At 52.2% G+C, this 17,599-nt stretch overlaps 7 protein-coding genes across 7 annotated transcripts; all 7 read right to left on the bottom strand.

Annotated features, from left to right (window-relative positions):
- Window positions 1-428: 428 nt before the first annotated feature.
- Window positions 429-2,902, bottom strand: TrAtP1_007270 (uncharacterized protein; the record flags this gene model as incomplete). Its single annotated transcript, XM_066113454.1, has 2 exons — window positions 429-2,456; window positions 2,516-2,902. The coding sequence occupies 2 exons, from the start codon at window positions 2,900-2,902 to the stop codon at window positions 429-431; spliced, it is 2,415 nt and encodes an 804-aa protein (XP_065969540.1).
- A 1,525-nt stretch (window positions 2,903-4,427) lies between these two features.
- TrAtP1_007269 (uncharacterized protein) lies at window positions 4,428-5,682 on the bottom strand (the record flags this gene model as incomplete). The annotated part of the gene is made up of 4 exons (XM_066113453.1): window positions 4,428-4,613; window positions 4,691-5,152; window positions 5,226-5,365; window positions 5,670-5,682. The coding sequence occupies 4 exons, from the start codon at window positions 5,680-5,682 to the stop codon at window positions 4,428-4,430; spliced, it is 801 nt and encodes a 266-aa protein (XP_065969539.1).
- Window positions 5,683-6,578: 896 nt separating this feature from the next.
- On the bottom strand, window positions 6,579-6,839 carry TrAtP1_007268 (uncharacterized protein; the record flags this gene model as incomplete). Its single annotated transcript, XM_066113452.1, has 1 exon — window positions 6,579-6,839. The coding sequence occupies one exon, from the start codon at window positions 6,837-6,839 to the stop codon at window positions 6,579-6,581; it is 261 nt and encodes an 86-aa protein (XP_065969538.1).
- A 200-nt stretch (window positions 6,840-7,039) lies between these two features.
- On the bottom strand, window positions 7,040-8,264 carry TrAtP1_007267 (uncharacterized protein; the record flags this gene model as incomplete). The annotated part of the gene is made up of 2 exons (XM_066113451.1): window positions 7,855-8,264; window positions 7,040-7,171 (listed from the first exon to the last, which is right to left on the bottom strand). The coding sequence occupies exons 1-2, from the start codon at window positions 8,257-8,259 to the stop codon at window positions 7,040-7,042; spliced, it is 537 nt and encodes a 178-aa protein (XP_065969537.1). The 5' UTR covers window positions 8,260-8,264.
- A 352-nt stretch (window positions 8,265-8,616) lies between these two features.
- On the bottom strand, window positions 8,617-10,680 carry TrAtP1_007266 (uncharacterized protein). Its single transcript, XM_014092921.2, has 5 exons — window positions 10,291-10,680; window positions 10,066-10,225; window positions 9,440-9,960; window positions 9,166-9,267; window positions 8,617-8,989 (listed from the first exon to the last, which is right to left on the bottom strand). The coding sequence occupies exons 1-5, from the start codon at window positions 10,399-10,401 to the stop codon at window positions 8,759-8,761; spliced, it is 1,125 nt and encodes a 374-aa protein (XP_013948396.2). The 5' UTR covers window positions 10,402-10,680; the 3' UTR covers window positions 8,617-8,758.
- Window positions 10,681-11,073: 393 nt separating this feature from the next.
- Window positions 11,074-13,533, bottom strand: TrAtP1_007265 (uncharacterized protein). Its single transcript, XM_066113450.1, has one exon. The coding sequence runs from the start codon at window positions 12,773-12,775 to the stop codon at window positions 11,249-11,251; it is 1,527 nt and encodes a 508-aa protein (XP_065969536.1). The 5' UTR covers window positions 12,776-13,533; the 3' UTR covers window positions 11,074-11,248.
- TrAtP1_007264 (uncharacterized protein) lies at window positions 13,513-17,451 on the bottom strand. Its single transcript, XM_066113449.1, has 8 exons — window positions 17,229-17,451; window positions 16,883-17,167; window positions 16,747-16,827; window positions 16,595-16,684; window positions 16,175-16,533; window positions 14,992-16,109; window positions 14,819-14,937; window positions 13,513-14,755 (listed from the first exon to the last, which is right to left on the bottom strand). The coding sequence occupies exons 1-8, from the start codon at window positions 17,361-17,363 to the stop codon at window positions 14,000-14,002; spliced, it is 2,943 nt and encodes a 980-aa protein (XP_065969535.1). The 5' UTR covers window positions 17,364-17,451; the 3' UTR covers window positions 13,513-13,999.
- Between the last annotated feature and the right edge of the window lie 148 nt (window positions 17,452-17,599).

The following is a 17,599-nucleotide window of genomic DNA, read 5'->3' as shown; positions in this document are numbered from 1 at the left end:
GTAGCTTCAACTTTTTTATTTCACAATGTGACAGCACTAGCATAGGTATGTATCATACATGGTCTAGTAACTGTCATTTAACATGTCTCTCTATATGGTGATTTTATTTGCTTTTCTCTTTTATTTAATGTTGATTTATTCCAACAATTCGCTTTTACAAAAAGATATCTTTTGCAATTAGCCCATTTTACACTTTAATACGCTGCATTAAAATGTAATCAACCAAATCCAACGCCTAGCCTAGCCAATGAATATCCGTCACAATTCGTCACAGTCCCTTTTATCAATAGCAAAAATAGCAACAAGTTAGGGAAGGGATACATGGAAACAACATTATTCCGTAATGAAGAAACAGAGTGAGACAAAAGAACGCGAGTTGTCTCTAACCCCCCTTTTTTCCAAGTCTTGTTTCTTTCTCTTTTGTTCCTTTATCCCCACTGTACCAGAATCTGCTTTTTATTCTTCTTCCCCTTTTTGCCTTTTCCTCCCGTCCCAGCATCATCTGCTTCCTCCACCGCGGACGACGCAGCGGCGGGGGCAGCAGCAGCAGCTCCCCATTGGAAGTCAGACTCCCGCTGGCCAAAGTCGCGTCTCACGCCGCGGCCTCCGCCATAGCCGAAAATGGTGGTTTGGGGTTTCGGCGCTGCGGGAAGTGAAGGGAAAGCGTCTTCGGCACGAACGTTTGGCGGTGCTGGGCCTCGGCCTCGAGATTGTGAGGAGGAGGAGGACGAGGCGGTCCATGAGGGTGCGGAGGCGGTCGTCGATACGCGGGATGATGAGGATGCAGACGGCGTGGGCAGAGAAGGAAATGCTGATGCTGCTGGAGCTCTGGATGTGGAAGATGACGATGACGATGCTGCCACCCAGCCGGGAGGGCCTCGTGAAGCGGTGGGCGCTGGGCCGCCGAGTCGAGTGCTGTTCTTAAGTTTCAAGACTCTGTTCGAGTTGCGCTGCGAAGGCGCAACAACGGTGAATCCCGTGTTGGCAGCCGCGGCGCTCGCCCATCCGCTAGAACTGGAGGTTGCCCCTTGCATGCCGCCGAGGCCCGGTAAGCTCGGGTAGTCCTCGTTGATGGCCCGCCAATCCTGCCAGGCCTTTCTCAGGCCATCAGCTTTGGCCTTGTCTTCAAAGAGATCTGCCAGCTCTCTCACGAGAGTAGCCAGGGCATTTGATGAGGCATTTGAGAAGAGGGCAAAGAAAGCTTCGATGAGCTGAGGAGCAGTGAAGCCGTCCTGGCGGTATGTCGAGATGTGGCTCCGGAAAGCAGCCATCTTGTGCGAGTCGTTGCCCAGGAGGTTCGCAGCCCGCTCAATGACGCTGCCATGGCGGACGAGGCGAGCTCTTTCTTCGGGCGAGAGATTGGCTGTGTCAGCGAGGCTGAGGGCCTCGATGGCGTTGGTAGCGGCTGCAGGACCGGCGCCTGGGCCAACGCTTCGGGGCCTTGAAGGGGGCGTCGCTGCGGCATTCCGGGCTGCTGAAGATGCTTGAGCTGGCGAGGGTGTGAGCGTAGGGGTCACCGGAGCGGTGGCGGGCGTTGGAGTCGACAGCTGTCCTCGGAACGTGCGGTTCGAGCCCGAAGGCGCCGAGGCAATGGCCATTTGTCGCTGAAACGCCAGTTCGTCTCTCCGCAAGGGGACAGTCGAGCTCACAGTTGGCAGAATGCTGTCCTCGTTGGGGTCTCTTCCCCTGTTGCCCCCTCGTCGTCCCTGTCCCTGTCCCTGAGCCCGTCCTTCTCGCTGGCCACCGCGTCGTTCCGGCTGATAGGATTGGCGAATGTCAAAAGCAGAAATGTCGACCAGTCTGGCGTCCCTGCCCACATGTTTGCCGGCGTGCTCGGCGAGGTTGTGTGCCTGCATGTCCAGCTCCGACTCGAAGACGACAAACTTCTTCTCCATGCATCCGCGGTCCGAGCACAGGAAGTGGTCCTTTTGGAAGTGCCTCTCGAGCTCCTCGTAGTTGAGGAAGTAGTGCGGCTGTCGCGAGTCCCGTCTGTCGCAGATGAAGCAGCGCTCGTGCTTCATGCGGCAGTGCTCAAACAGCTTGTCGTCGTCGTAGAAGCGCTGGCCGCAGAAGCCGCACAGCGGGTGGCCCTTGAAGCCCGTCTGGTCGGCGGCGCCGGGCTTGTCGTCGCCGTGGCGCATGTGCTTCTCCAGCTCCTTGTCGCCAAAGAGCTCGTGCTCGTGGGTGAAGACCTTTTTGTTGCGGGTGCAGAGGTCGCACATGCGCTTGTGATGGGCCGACTTGACGTGGCGATGGAGATCGGCCCAGCCAAGGCCGGCAAAGTCGCAGGACTCGTCGGGGCAGTTGTAGCGCAGCAGGAGCACGGTGTCGCCGACAATGTCCTCGTTTGTGTACTTGATGCCGATGTTGGTGTCGGTCGAGGTGAAGTCCCTGTCGGCGTAGTCTTCGAAGCGCTTCTCGGCGTCGTCGGTGAAGATGACATAGGATGCCGGTGTCTGGGATACAATTGTTAGCATCAGCACACATCAGCGACCGCGGGATGTTTCAGACATACTCGGCAGTGGGCGCAGTCCTTGGTCTTGTACAGGGCCCTCATGCGCAGGCCGCAGATGTGGCACGTCTTGTGGTTGCAGGGCGCAATCGAGTGGTGGGCCACGGGGTTGGCGCAGATGAAGCAGACGTCGGCATCGTCGTCGTCGTCGTCGACGTCGGGCCTGGTGGCGGCCATGGCCTTGTTCTCTTTGGCTGCCGCCTCTGAGCCCGTCGACGTCGCAGCAGCAGCAGCAGCATCTTGTGTTCCCTTTTGGCCCCGTCCCTGTCCTCGATTGTTGCCGCCTCGCCCTCGCTTGGCTCCCCCGCCGCCTCCTCTTCCGCCACGGCCTCGTCCTCTAGAGCTGCCGTCGCCGCGGCCGGTCTGAGCTGCTCCCTCTGGGGCCGTCATGGTTGGCTCGGAAATGAAATAACGCTGCAGATGGAGATTCGGGATGTGAGGCTCTCCGGAGAGGCAGCCTCGGTGGGTTCGGCTTGGGTGTAGTTGAAGAAACGGTGCGGCTGAGCCCCCGCGAGCAGAGCGATTGCTTATCGTTTAGCTGCTGCTCCACGGATGCACAATCTACGCAGAGGCAAGTATAAGTATGTATGAATGTAGTATGCAGAAAAGAAGTAGAGTGTAACAAGACAAAATGATGTGGCAGAATTACAAAAGACCAAAGAATGATGGCGAAGAAAGAAGGCGTCTTTGCTGCCTCCTTCCCCAGAAGCTGATTGCGGATTTTTTGGCCTCTTTCGTTGCAGGACCCCTCCAGCAGGGCCACCGCCGGGGTTTTGTACCGAACGAAATGAGGCAAGCCGTTTGCCTTGTCTGCTCTAAAGCCCTGGGAGCGCCAAAAAAGCGAGGGACAAGGCCTGGAGCAGCCAATCAGCAGCGCAGAATTCAAACCTTGCAAGGCTGTAATTTTTTACCCGCACAGTCCGCCCTGATGACTCAGCTGCTGCTGGCGTTTTATTCCAAATGCCGGGTAGGTGGGAGTCATTCGGCAAAGGACAGAACAAATAGGGGTGACTTTACAGCCCTGTTGTTGCACTGGTGCTGTAAATCAATGTGGCTGATGAGATGAATGTATTACTGCGTTTGATTGCGTGTGATTCATTTGCGTTTGCACTGTACGGGCATTCCGGTCGTGGAATAGGATTATCAAAGCATCAACGGCGCAAAGAATGTGCTAGCGGTAACAGGGTAGAGTGTTATGATGCCTGTATATGGAATCATTTACTTCAACTGAAATCGTTTGATATAACTTTACATTGTAATGAACAAGACATAAAATACTGCCAAAGACGTAGCTACTTGGTCTTTTCGCAACACGGCTATTCCATTACCATTCACTTATTTATTCTGTTCCATTAGTCCATCGCCTTGCTTTTGTATCTTTCCTTGCCATATTGTAAAAGACCAACGAAGCACATGCAATCTTGGCACCATTCACCACTCGGCAAGACCATTGTAAGCTCTTCACTCTTATTTATTTCCTCTTTATTCAGGATTCTCCCAAAGAAATCCGCCAAAAGTAAAAATAAGGATAAAAAAAGATGTCACGGCTAAAAACACCAGATGAATCCAGTAAGTCCCCTCTGACCTGGCCCGTTCCCTCCACCGCCCAAATTTCCATTTACACCAAAGAAAATTCCAAAAGCCACTCTTCGCTGAATACTCCTCTCCTTCCATCCCTCCTTCTTTCCCTCCTATACGGATGACTGTAAAATGAAATAACGATGATTGATAAACCCAGCCTTTGTTATATAAACCCCAAATTACGCCGCCGGGCGCCAAGAAAAACCCTCACTGCAAATCGATCAAGTCGTTTGCTTCATCTTTGGCCGCTACCGGTATAAGTGATGCTGGTATTGCTGTTTTTGTAAAACGTGTCTTGTCGCTTCCCTCCGCCTCTCGAAGCTTCTCCCCCCCTTTACTCCTCAACGGGGTAGAGATGGCTTCCGATATCCTTGTTCATTCGGAACATGTCGACCTTGGCCTGCTTGAACACAGCCTGCATCTTCTCGTCGCAGCGGATCTGGCGCTTGTCTGCGGGATCTTGGAGATCGTTGGCCTTGATGTGCTCCCACAGCTTCTTGACGACTTGAGGACGGGAAAGCTGTTGCCATGGCCGTGTTAGCAAAAATGTTCCAAAAAGACAGCAGAACCGCATTGCCAGGCTAGCTCCCTCCTTACCTGAGTTTCACCGCACAGCGCTGACAAGGTCTCGCTCAAGTTGAAAGGCTTCTGGAAACCACCGCCGGCCTTACGCTTCTTGATGGAGTCTCCGCTGGCATCCACCTCGCTGTCGTCATCGCCTCCAACCTTCTTGGCGCTCTTCTTACGGGGAGCCTTCTTCTTCTTTGCCATCCGCGCCTTGTCCCCACCGCCACGTGTGGTGCGGCTCCTTGCGAGTCTGTTTTCCTGCGCTTGGAGCTGGGCGGCCAGGCGGGCGTCGGCATCTTCTATAGACGAGGACCGCTTGGCCTTTTTCTTGGCCGGCTCGGGAGAGGCGGAGGCGTCGTCGTAGTCGGAGGCACCGTTGGCGGCCGGCCGCTTGTTGCTCGATGCGTCGGGCAGGGGCGAGGGAGGAGCATCTCCGGCATCAGCGCCAGAGACGGCATCGAAGCGTTCTTCTATAAGCTTCTTGATGGCATCCTACAACACGCCCGGCGGGTTAGTTTTTGGGGGCCAAGACGTGGATTTTCTGCTCCTGGCGCGTCATGCTTGCCTTTTGCTCGCTCAAGTCCTTGCCGCCCAGCGCAGCTTCCAGGGCCTGGCGGACCTTTTTGCGCGAGATGGTCTCGAGGTCGGCGGTGGAGAGGATCTCATCAATGAGGGCGGTGTAGCGCTTCTTGTCGTCGGAAGACACTGTGATGGGAGCAAGAGGAGGATTTTGTCAGCCACACGTCGTAGAATTGCCATTGCCATTGCCATTGCCATTGCCACTGCCACTGCCGTCTCGCCATCTTAGTCATCGTCGTCTCCGGCTAGGAATGGCGCCGATGGCAGGTTGCATCGAATCGCATCGAATCGAATCACTGGGCATTGGCTCACCGGGGTCGATGGTTCAAGGGAGGAAAGAAGCAAAGACATGAACGGGCAAGAGACGAACGATAGCCAAAGGCAAGGCAAGGCAGGAAACGCAAACGAGGACAGAAAAGAAAAAACGCACATGGGACACTCATGTTGGCCGCGTGATGAGCGTCGTCCGCAGATTCGGGCTTTGTCGCGCGAAACGAGGTGGATCGGCGCGCGCTACACGCCAACGGAGACGGGCAGCTTCAGAGCCCGGCAAACGCAGGCAGCTGCCAACAGAACAGCTGAGGCGTTGGAAAAATGGACGGGAGCGCGCAGCAGCTCTGCGGCCTCAGAGCATAGCCTGCGATGCGGAGCGCGAGAGGATCCGGTGGGCGTCGGACAGTGTCTCTGTCTCTGTCTCTGTCTCTGTCTCTGGGCTCTTGGCCAAGGTTCAAGTAGAATCCGGCGGCTCGTCGCCGATGGGGTGATTCGTCGAGAGGACGGCACGACGCAGATCAAGCAGCAGCTGCAGGGTCAGCAGCAGGTTCGGCAGCTGGACGGGGCACGGCGTCGGGGCGAGCTCGCGAGGCTGATGCCGGATCGATGGGGAGAGAAAAAAAGAGTTTTTGTCAGGACCGTCTCTGAAGCTTCGCAGCTGGCGGTTTTTCGGGTCGGTACGTTGCGGTGACGTTCCCCGTGCGACGACGGATAAAGGTGGATCACGAGGCTCGCTGGCTGGCGATTTTAGCGGCACTTCAGCCCTCTGGAAGGGACGGGGAGGGCGCTGTGATTGGGCGGCGGGCCTGTTTTACAGGGGAGTCTTCTGGGAGCTGCTAGCGAGGGCGATAAGGCACCGCCGGCACTTGGGCGGTAGCTGAGATGGGATTTGATTTGATTTGATTTGATTTGATTGCTGGGGCGCAGTCGATGGGCGTGACGAGAGAAGGAGAAGAAGGGAGAGAAGAGTCGACGTTTAAATAGAGAGAGACAAAGAAAGAGAAACAGAGAGAGAAGAGAAGAGAGTCAGCAGCGAGAGGCACGATTTATAAGGCGCCGGGCCGGGTCAGCTGCAGCGCTGCTTGGGCGCATGTCCAGCGTCCCGTGGTGGTTGCTTGCAGCGGAGGCCCAGATTGGCGGCCAGGCCCTGGAAGCTGGAGGTTACTTGTTGTTCACAGCATGTTCCATTGGCTGCAGCAGCGCTAAAGGCCGCTGCTCGAATCGCCGGCACAGCAACGGCGTCGCACGAGCTGAGGCGGTTGATGCGGTTGATGCAGGTGGTGGCTTCGGTGAATGCAAGGTGCATGTGGCTGGCTGCAGCGTGCATGTCGATTAAATTAATCAAGTAAAATTGATTTGGTCTGTTTACAGGTACCGTGTACGACGTGTGAGACAAGAGACATGTGAAACAAGATACAACGCGCGAGGTCACGGCAGCATGGGCAATGCACTTGGTACTGCGTGTCTATATGTGTAGAGGCATTTATTTACTCTTTCATTTCACTTCTAAATACCAAGCCCAAAAGCTCAACACCAACCTATGTAGAGCTTGACGCGGCGGTAGTGGTCGGGTAATGAAAGGTCCACGGGGCGAGTGTACTCGGCGGGGGGGCCTTTGATAAGCTGCCATTGCTCGGTAATTGTAGCATAACATTTTGTCTGGTAAAAGTATTAATATACCTCGAAACTTATAAAGAAGGGGAGAAAATCAAGAGAGAAGAAAAAAATTGGAAAATAAATCAACTTACATGGGCCCAATCAAGATCTACGCAGAGTGTATCTATAAATCCGACTGGTTCAAACCCAGTCTTTGTTATAGTAGTCCAATGCGTCGTAGGATTAGCCGTTGTGACAGTTTGTATAACAACTTTTGTCGAAACATCTACTGAAACAGTTGTCGGAGTAATAGTGGTTGTCGGAATAATAGTGGTTGTCGGAGCGGGAGCAATAGTTGATGGAGTAGTAGCCGTTGTAGTGACGGGCGTGAGAACATACGTGGTCGATACAGAAGCGGTTAATGGAAGACGAGTTGATGAAGAAACAGATGATGAAGAAACAGATGATGAAGAGACAGATGATGAAGAAACAGATGATGAAGAGACAGATGATGAAGAAACAGATGATGAAGAAACAGATGATGAAGAAACAGATGATGAAGAAACAGATGATGAAGAGACAGATGATGAAGAAACAGATGATGAAGAGACAGATGATGAAGAGACACTTGATGAAGAGACACTTGATGAAGTAAGAGACGACGACGTCAGAGACGACGACGTCAGAGACGACGAAGTAAGAGACGATAAAGTGTGAGACGATGAAGTAACAATCGGTGGAACAACATGCGATGGAATCCCAGGCGGTGGAACACCAGGCTGTGGAACAACAGTCGGTAGAATAACAGTCGGTAGAACAGCAGTCGACGACGAATTAGCAGTCGTCGCCGGATTGTGATTCCACGGAAGTGCAGTCGGATAATTGCCAAGCGTGGAAACAAAAGTCGTGTCCGAAAGCTGGGCGATGATGATGTATTGAGTCGTCGTTGTCACTGTTGCTGTCACTGCAGGAAAGTCCGGTGCGCCATAAGACGGAGGTGAGTTGGGCACACCGTTATGCTTCGGTGTGTTTGGTGAGGCCAAAGTCGGGGCAGGGGGAGGAGAAGGTACGCCGAAAGATATCGGCGGTAGTATAGGCCGCGGCACGGCGAGAGCCAAGGGGAGAGCGGCGAGAAGGAGAGACGACTTCATCTTGGGTGTAAGTGAGTTGGATCTACAGGTTCTAGACTCATGCGGAAGAGGGGAATTGGCACTTTCTTATAAAACGGGTGGATAAAGGTGAGTGAGGGAATTACACTGCTATAGTCTACGAGTTTTCATATTCATCACGGAATAATGTCGTCCGCATAGACACCTATAGGCCCGTGTTTCCATCTTGGTGTATTTAGCTTATGCTGCTTTGCTCCGAGATGTTGACATTTTCGTATAGCACCGCTAGCCGCGAACAAGCCAGTTCATGTATCCACCCATGTTTCACAAAGCGATGGCCAACAATGGCGACAATGAGAAATTTATTCTGTGACTGTATAAAAGCAGGGCAGGCATCTTTTTCTCCATTGTCAACTGACTTGGCACAGCTGTTACTATTGCTGCTGCCGTCTGATTCTCTGCTATGTAATCGATTACAACATCTAGACAGAACATGACATGACATGATATCTTTGGCTTCACAAGGCATCGTCCCTTTGCATCACGCCCGTAAGTACCTGCAGACCGGCTCTCCCCACTGCGGAGCGCCCTTGTAATTCCACATGCCCGGTGCGTTGCCCGTCTTGAGGCCCTCAATGGCATCCGCCACCTGCGGGCCCAGCCCTTCCTCTCTGAGTTGCCGCAGCGAATACAGATATGTCTTGAAGGAGAAGAGGACGGCCCGAGTCTTGGGCAGGCGGCTTAGAGTCTGCAGCTCGACGCGGGCATAGGCCTGGGGAGATTCAAGTCAGTATATTGTGAAGCGTGTAAGTTGGCGATTATTATACATGTACATGTAGTGGGTGGTACAGATAGTGTACGGCCACATACATGCCTGTGCGTGATAAGGGTAACACCACCAACGGCGTTGAACGTTCATCTGATAAAGTGAAGAAAAAGGGCTCTCACCTGGCTCATGTCTGTCTCTGCCTCAACTGTCGATGGAGCATCGCTGGTTGGTCCATCGTGTCTTTCGTAATGAAACAAGTTTCCATCTGTCTGTATGCCCCACTACAAAGGAAGTTGATTAGTCCAAGAGCAATATTGACCCGTTCATGTACAAACATGGACTTCAATCTGAGCTTCAGCCTTGACCTCAGCTTCAGCCCCAGCAAAAGGTAAATAGAAGAATAGAAGAAGACGATTAAAAAAAAGAGAAAAAGAAGGGCAAGAGAGAACTCACATTTGTTCGCTTCACATTCTTGCCCACCTCAATCTTGCCAAAGAACCTCTCCATGCTCGGCCCAATCTTGTCATACGAAGGCACCGGCGCGTGAATCTCCTTTAGCAACTTGCCCACCTTTGACGACGGATCAAACCCCGACGGGAAACAGCACTGAAAAGCCACTGCGCGATGGCCCTCCGGCTCGCCAACCAGCAGAAACATGTCTTCTTCGACCGTCTCTGCGAGAATCCGCAGGGCTGCGGCTGGATCGTCCGGCACGGCCGTGGGGGATGACTGGCCGGTCACGAGATTTGCGAAACGACGGCCTTTGTCTTGGAGCTGGAACATGGTTGGGAAGCGGCTGGGGAGATGGTCTTGGAGGAGGAACTGGTAGAGCTCGCGGACGGCTTCGACGCCGGCGGGGAGGCAGCCGTGGACCAAGGATCCGTGTTGGGAGATGATTTGGCGGCGGAGGGAGACTCTGTCGAGGTAGTCTGTGTCGATGGTGATGAGCTCTGAAGGCGTGTCTGCTTTGAGTGCTTGTTGTGTTTTGTTAGTTGTGGAGTTGTAGTTGAGTGTATCATCACATTCGATACATGTGGTTGGGGGCATATAAGTGAGATAGGGCTATTAGAAAAACTTACCCATGGTGATGTGGTAAATGGGCTTGAACGGTCGGTACTTGGCAGGCTCAACGGCCTTCCAGTCCAAGTCATTTAATGGATCGATTTTGAGAGGATCCTTGGACTGCTTTTCAGGCCGTTGAGGGCTGGAAATAGGGACATTACGGCGGCTTGATGACATCTAAACATTGACGCAGTGGTTAGTCAAAATAACTCTTTGATTGTTTCGCTCGTAATAATACTTACGAGTGTATACATCACACTCAGGCAGAGCACAGCAGCCCCCAGAGCCATAAGCGGGTGAGTCGTGGACGTCTCCAGCAGTCTGCCAACAGACAACTCCCGAAGCCTGTCCATCTTCAAAGCGCCGCTGCAGTTAAGAAGCAATCAGACCGACAAAGTGCGCTCAGAAATTGAAAAGGAAAAATGATCAAGTGAGAAGCGATGAGAAAAAGCCGCTCGCAGAATGCTTCTCAAAGAACGTAGTTGCTAGCTTTTATACGCTCTCAAGCATGCTTCCTCCGACATGTATTGCATGCACCTATACCGTCACCAAAGCCCATGTATGGTGTTGAAACGCAGCACGTCTGTACCCTTGCCGGCAATTCGTAATGCGTCTCTTCTCTCAGGTTCTGCCAAAAACAGGCAATACCGCGACAGATTAAACGCCACCACAATCTCCACAGATCTCTCTCCGCACTTGTTCGGCCAATCCAACCGCCTCTGCGCTAGGAATCCAGCAGATAATTTTTACCCTTTTTGGACAACTGCTCGATAGAGTCTGTTCTTTACGACGCCCTCCGCTTCTCCGCATAATCAGTTCATATACAGCGAGAATGCAACTCTTACACCATCCAGTATCGCAAACGGGATGTTGTTCAGAGACGTGAATCTTTCATGTCTACTGCTTAGTCTTGCCTAGCGTGCGTGTATCCAGATAAGACTTGAAGCGGCCAAGACGAGCATCATGTACACGTTTCGACATGACCACTTATTTGTCGAGTCAAATGGCAAGATTTGTCTAATCTTGTTTAGTATTTCATTTCTATGAATATTGCAACATATCTAGCTGGCAGGGACCAAAAACTCCATGCAAAAAAAAAACACAAATTATCCCATCCCATCTCATTGCCAGTGTCCCATGATATCCCGGCCCCTCGGTTCATCAATTATGCGTAACAAAAAACCAAAATTTACACTCTCTTCAATACTCGTCGTCCTGCGGCCACTCCCACCAAAGCTCCACAACCTCATCCATCGCCTCCGTCTCGCCATCTCCATCCAAATCCGAAGCCCCATGACGCACAAACACCTGCCGCAGCTTCCCATCAATCTCCTCGGCGTCAATAAGTCGATAGCTCTTCTTCTTGCTGTCATCCACCTTGTCTCTCATCGCGCCCATTGTGTCCTCGTATGCCCTCGCTGCATCCCAAGTGGCCTCGATGAGGTCTAGTTCGGGCTGGGTGATGCCGCCCTCGTAGACGCTGATGCTGTATCCGTTGGCGAGGACGGTGTCGCCGTTGAACCGCCACCGCTGCAAGAAGCACTCGCCGCAGAAGTCGGCAATCTTGGCCATCTTGTCGACGGGGGCCTGGTGCCACGACTTCCAGTGGTGGAGGCTAAGGGGGAAGACGCCCGATTCGTAAAACCCGCCGAGGTCGCCTCGCATGTCGAGTTGGTAGAGGCCCGGGACGGCGGTTAATGCCGTCTGCGTGTGGTTGTATATGCAGCCGCTCAACAGGCCGTCTCCTTCTCTGGTGAGGCTCGCGGCTAGACATTCGTCGACGTGGGAGTCTAGCTGTCGTATTAATGGCATGCTCATGAAGACGCCAGCGCCTCCGTAAGCCATGACGCCAAAGTAGTCTATTGCTCCCTGGCTTTCGGTGAGGCCGCCGATGTAGGCTGGCACAGTCGAATCGTGTGAGGCCAGGAGCTGAGTGATGGAATATGGCGAGGGGAAGAATGTGTCGTCGTCAATGATGGCAGCCCATTGAGTTTCTTCGCTTGAATAGTCATGGAGGTCTCGGATGATTGCAAAGTGCTGCTCGTTGACATCAAATGTGCAGTTCCATGGTCGAATGGCCGTTAGGTTGATGTCGTGGCTGTCGTACAGCTGTTCCAACGAGGCAAGACTATTGTCGCTAACCGATTTGTCAACGACAATTGCCAAAAAGAGAGCTCCCGTTCCGGACATCCAGTGCGAGATCTGGGGAACCGAGTCTTGCAGACGAGAGAGAGTCGTCGCCACGCCAAAGATGACGTTGGAAAGATTGGCCGCTGGGAATGGCTCTGATATCGGAAACGGAATGGGCTCGCATGATCTAGCCTGGTCTAATGGCGCTGAGGAGGAAATGATGCTGCACTCATCGTCGAGATCCAGGATATCTGCTCTCGATCCCAGCAATGGCTCGTCGATGTCGGCGACAGACTCACGCGGGCTGGTCTCGTTGCTATATACGCCACGAAAACAACGCTTCTGGTAGACAACATTGCGAGTTAAACCATACTGCTTGCGCCTCAGATGGTCCAGATCTGAGGGACATGATTTGATTGCTTGAAACCCGTCCTGTGCTGAGATTCCAATACCCAAGCCAAAGGGCAGCTCATATTGCCTTGTCCCGTTGCTATGTTCTTTCTTAGCCAAGAGAGTAAGAAGAAACACCGTTACCACAATGATGATGATTGTGAGACTCCTATTTGAGACGGGCGAGTGGCAGCGTCTAATTAGCATTATGGATCATCTACCATTCATGATCTTCGCTCAAACACGGGCTGGCTTTGTCGTCCAAGTATAACCTCTCTTTTTTTTTTTTTGTTCTGCAGTTGTTGTAGAAGCAATCCCGCTCCATAGAATCGAAAAGCAACAATTCTGCATCACAGCAGAGCTGGACGTTATACCTTCATCGCCCTCCTTGATCCCGGCGTATCAGGGGAGACCCCCAGGGCTGCGCCCAACTGACGCCGCGCTGTCAACGCAAGCCGGAGCATCTCGTCTGCAAATTAGATCCTGTCGGCTACCACTAACGCCAGATGCCCTCCACTAAGCCGGCAGAAACAAGATGATACAGGCCATGATGCCGCCTAGCAGCAATGCAGCCAAGTATGAATTGCCCACAACCCGAGATGGACGCGCGTGCTGGGAGGAGCAGAGCCGTCTTAGCCGAGCGCTTGGCGCTGCCAAGATGTTAAAGATTAGTGGGATAAAATTGGGACAGCAATAACGGGCAATGAAGCCAAGAGGAACAAAAGGGAGGAAGACGCCGGGGAAAAGAGTTGATCCTGGCTGGGGGCTGTTGGTCTTTGATGGCCCATAGATTGATATCCGGAGCGCCGTTATCGTGATCGGTCGCGTGCGGGCCACTGTTTCAGCGCAAAACCATCAACTCTGTACGCGGAATCGCAGCGGCCAGGCCAGGCCTATTCACAGATAAGTGGGTAATAAAACTGCCGTCTGTACCGGCAATGGACCCTATCGTCAAGATTCTCAGCTATAAAAGTCGCAAAATGAAGGACAAAACCGCCGGTGGTGACGTGCATGTACGCGCAATCATTCAAGGCACAGCGCCGAAAAGGGGGACCCGCCTCAATTGCGATGTTCACTCCACATCCAATGGCGAAGCCTGTTTCATGAGCCCAAGACATTTTATTGCACTTGGCAACTTTTCTCCTTTTGCCGATTGAGAATTTTGGTTGCTGCAGTTGTATGGAGGTTTCTGGGGTTGTCCAGTCTCAAACGCGCATTGTCGTTGTGAATTCCATTCTCTTTGAGATGGTTTGTTTGCGTTGGTATGCCAGGCGTTGTCAAGCCTCTATCCACACAAAGAGGCGAAAGACCTTGTAAAGCCGTTTGCTCTAGAATCTATGGAACGCTTCCTCAGGCATATGCACTGACCCGTTATCGACACATCATATATACCTGTAGCATCATCATCTGCTCCACCGCCTAAATGTACATCTATGCCCACTTGACCTGCAGCCACCCCTTGACGTTCAACTGCCAGCTATCAATCAGCCCGGGCAGCGAGTCCATCGTGAGGATGCTCTTGATTGCATCCTCATCTTCTAGTACCCATTTCTTAAGCTTCGGCTCAAAGTCTCGTGACACGGTCTCCGTCTTGAGCTCTGCAATCCACGCCTGGCCCTCTTTAATGCTCTTTTCGGCTGCCGTCTGCAGATCTTTAATCTTAGACGCCAGTTCCTTAGGAAGGCTAGACTTTCCTGATCTATCCCGGGCTTTTTCTTTCTCGTTGTGGCTCAAGATCCATTGAGCAGCCAGCTTGATTGCCACCGTTGAATCTCGAAGCATTGCAATGTTGTGCATTGACCCAAGCATGGTTAGCGTGCGCTCAATCGAGGGTTTCTCACTGTGTAGTATCTGACTTTGCTGGTTCTCAAGAGATGAGCTCAAGGCATCTGTTGTCTGATGTAATGCATCGGTAATATCGGAAGACCGATCAAAATCGATGCACAGAGACATGAGAGTGCAGAGCAGGCTAATGGTCTCAAAATAGCAGAGCTCTGGCTGAGTCATCTCATCATCTGGACCGGCCAAGAACCTGGGGAAAGAGTTACTAAGGCGGGCCAAGGTTTCAGTGATGAAGACATGGTCGTATTCCGAGCTCCCCGCTGAGGCCTTGTAGCTAGCCGGAGATTTGTAAGTCAGCAGCTCGTGGAACGCCTCGGCTAACATGGACAGATGGCACCGGCGGTTCTGCGAGTTTAATACAGTTAGCACAAATACTATCTAGAGAAAGGGAGATGAAATTTGACTTACGGATGGCCCTGGCCCAAGCCGAAGGTTGAGGTGCATTGGCTGAACTGTCCTGCTGTTCCAGGATGGAAATGATCCGTAATCAATTGTCTGAGTGAGGTCCGTATCATCGTTCACCTCATCTATCCGATTGTTAGTTCAATTTCAGAGTCAAATTTCACCGCTCGAAATCTTACTGAATCGCGGATCTGATTCCAGCTCGCGTGAGGGCTGTCCTAGGAGTCTCTCGATTCTTCGCGCTTCCGCTAGACTCATTGCTCTTGTACCGCTCGATCGAAGGCTCTCAATATACTGTGGAATACCCACCACGCTACTGTAGCTTCCTGATTCAAAAGCGTCTATTAAGCGTTGATGCATCCTTAGCTTCAGGGAATTCACGTAATGCGATTGCAAAAGATCCATAAGATGGCTACCCCAGCTGTCATAAGTTGACAATAGAGCAGGGGAGATTGTCGATAGGCGATCGTAAAAGATGGGGCCGAGCGAGTCGATTATGGTACGCTTTACACCAATGACATCCCAAATGTCGCTGGCTCTAGCGCCTGAACCAAGGCGTATGTGTAGTTGTGTCAGAACAAGAGACAGCTGGCTATGACCTGAATTCTGAGCGAGTTGGTCGTCGAGCAAGAGAAGAGCGCGGATGAGATGGCGCGTTGCTTGTGGTTTAAGAGACTGTCTGGCCTGGTCCTCGCTGAAAGCCAAGTTTAAGCTGCAAAATGCAATCAATATTGCGAGTTCTGGCATGATCTCGGCGTTGATCTTGGGTTTTTCACCCTCAGATTTTATGACGGAGCTGTAAAAGGTTACACATGCCTGTGATAGTTGAGACAGGCATGTTTGGCACAGCGTTGACTCCACTGTAGAATCACAAACTGTGCATTTGAGCTGTTGGTTTTGGTCGCGATACTTTGTCTTTCGGTGCGTCAATAGTAGATACTGCGTTTTATGAGCCAGCAGTCGCGTGCTGGCTGCCTTGAAGTCGTTTGAGTCAACTTCTGCCAATTTGGGCAAATGATCAAACGCCAGATACTTTAGTCCGGCAGCATCGAGGCTTTCCATTAGAGACTTCACGTCGCTGAAGCATGCTGGGCTAGTATACTGATCATCAATGTAGCGGATCAGCTCTCTTAGCCGTAATGAAGAAGGCTGACCATCTGTCAAATCAGATTCGTCACTTGGGCCAAGGCTAAATACGGCCAAAACTCTGGCTAGTAAGATGTTGCGCCGGTACATGGGTCGCATGTGGCTAGACGATAGTAGCTTTGCCAGCAACTTCTGGACAACATTCGTAGAGCTAGGATGCCGAAGTTAGCAGAGTTCTAGGCAGTGTTCTGACGAAGGACGTGGCGCATCACTCACTCTGGATTTGTTTCCTTCATATGGCTAGCAGCAGTGATTATATGCCGCCACATGGCAATGTCTGATGCCAGTAGGGTCAATTGTCCATCGGCATCGCAGTCGGAGAGACAGTCGTTGCAGAGGTTGAATACCGCCGGCCAGTCACCATCTCGACTAAACTTGGCAATGGCGCGCATTACTACCTCCTTTCGACCTCGGCGAAACTGAACAACCGGAGAGAAAATAGAGCTAGAGATGAGTTTGCGGAAGTCTTCGGGTGTACCGTGTGTCTCAACAATGTCATAGAGCAATAGAACCTCTTCTTCCGTCTTCACACGCCTAGATGGGGCTTTGCTAGATGCCTCATTTGAGTCTTGAGCCTAGATAGAGAGTCGGCATTAGTATTGCAATGGGCCAGATCGCATTTGAAGAGTGTAATACCTGTTCTGCGGCTTGAGCAGCTCTCTCGATCTGCTTTTGAGCCAAAGTACCGTACAGCTTCCGTTTGTCGGGCGTGGTCAGTGGACTTGTCTATGGCAATATTAGCAAGCTAGAGTTGGGCACATGGATAGTGGCTCGAGTATGACACTCACAGAAAGAAGATGCGTGATGACAATATTCCAGAATAGCCAGTCCCTCTCCTGCGGGAACGAGCGATCGATGATGGCCGCAATCTTGATCTGGTCAGCGTCGATACTAATCTCAAAACTGGATACGCGGCGGGTTTACCTGTTGAGCACTGGCCAAATCCCAGTGAAGCAAGCACGATTCCAGACAGCGTGTAGCAGCAAACTTGTCCTTTGGCGAGGCCTTGACGGCGCGCACTCTCAGCGGCCCCAGAGTCTCGGCAAAATCATCTGCATCAATCAAGTTTGTCGTGGCCCACTCCATCAGCTCAATTGCCTCTACATCCTTGATGGTGCTGCCGTCCTTGACATGCTTCCAGACAGCAGCAACGGCAGCAAATTTGGTGCTGGGATCATCAAGCTGGCTCTCGGCACATATTTTGAGAAACTTCAGTAGCAAGATGCTCAGTCAGCTTCAGAAAGTTGAATCTATGAGTTGTAAAGCTCACCTCATAGTACTGGTCGTTTGAGATCTTGGCTCGCTTCTCGGCAAGGCGGATCACGACTGGCCAGTTGCCATCCTGAAAGGCTGATTGAAGCTGGAGATCAACCCCATTCTTAAGGCGCGGTCGTTGGCGATTCATGAGGAGTGTGGCGCTGATGTTTCTCAACCACACGTTCTGGATCGTTTAGGCTTCAAAACAGCAGACGGGATGAGAATCGTTGAATGGCTTGGAGGGGCTGCTTTGGTTGGGAGAGCAAGACTGGAGCTGCGCAAGGCTGAGGATCAGCCACAATAACCCCACCATATGTGGCTGGGTGGTGGCGGTGCACGATGAGGCTGCCGTTTGCGCGAACAAAAGAGACAGAATTGGGCATC

Source organism: Trichoderma atroviride, chromosome 4, assembly GCF_020647795.1.
Source record: "Trichoderma atroviride chromosome 4, complete sequence".
Classification (NCBI taxonomy): domain Eukaryota; kingdom Fungi; phylum Ascomycota; class Sordariomycetes; order Hypocreales; family Hypocreaceae; genus Trichoderma; species Trichoderma atroviride.
This window is presented reverse-complemented; position numbering and strand designations above follow the sequence as displayed.

Coding starts and splice junctions, on each gene's coding strand:
- TrAtP1_007264 (XM_066113449.1), bottom strand. CDS start 17,363: ATGAATCGCCAACGACCGCGCCTTAAGAATGGGGTTGATCTCCAGCTT. Junction 17,168..17,228: donor CAAACGACCAGTACTATGAG/GTGAGCTTTACA, acceptor TTGCTACTGAAG/TTTCTCAAAATATGTGCCGA. Junction 16,534..16,594: donor CTGCTCAAGCCGCAGAACAG/GTATTACACTCT, acceptor CTCTCTATCTAG/GCTCAAGACTCAAATGAGGC.
- TrAtP1_007266 (XM_014092921.2), bottom strand. CDS start 10,401: ATGGACAGGCTTCGGGAGTTGTCTGTTGGCAGACTGCTGGAGACGTCC. Junction 10,226..10,290: donor TGAGTGTGATGTATACACTC/GTAAGTATTATT, acceptor GTCAATGTTTAG/ATGTCATCAAGCCGCCGTAA. Junction 8,990..9,165: donor CAGAGACAGACATGAGCCAG/GTGAGAGCCCTT, acceptor GAATCTCCCCAG/GCCTATGCCCGCGTCGAGCT.
- TrAtP1_007265 (XM_066113450.1), bottom strand. CDS start 12,775: ATGCTAATTAGACGCTGCCACTCGCCCGTCTCAAATAGGAGTCTCACA.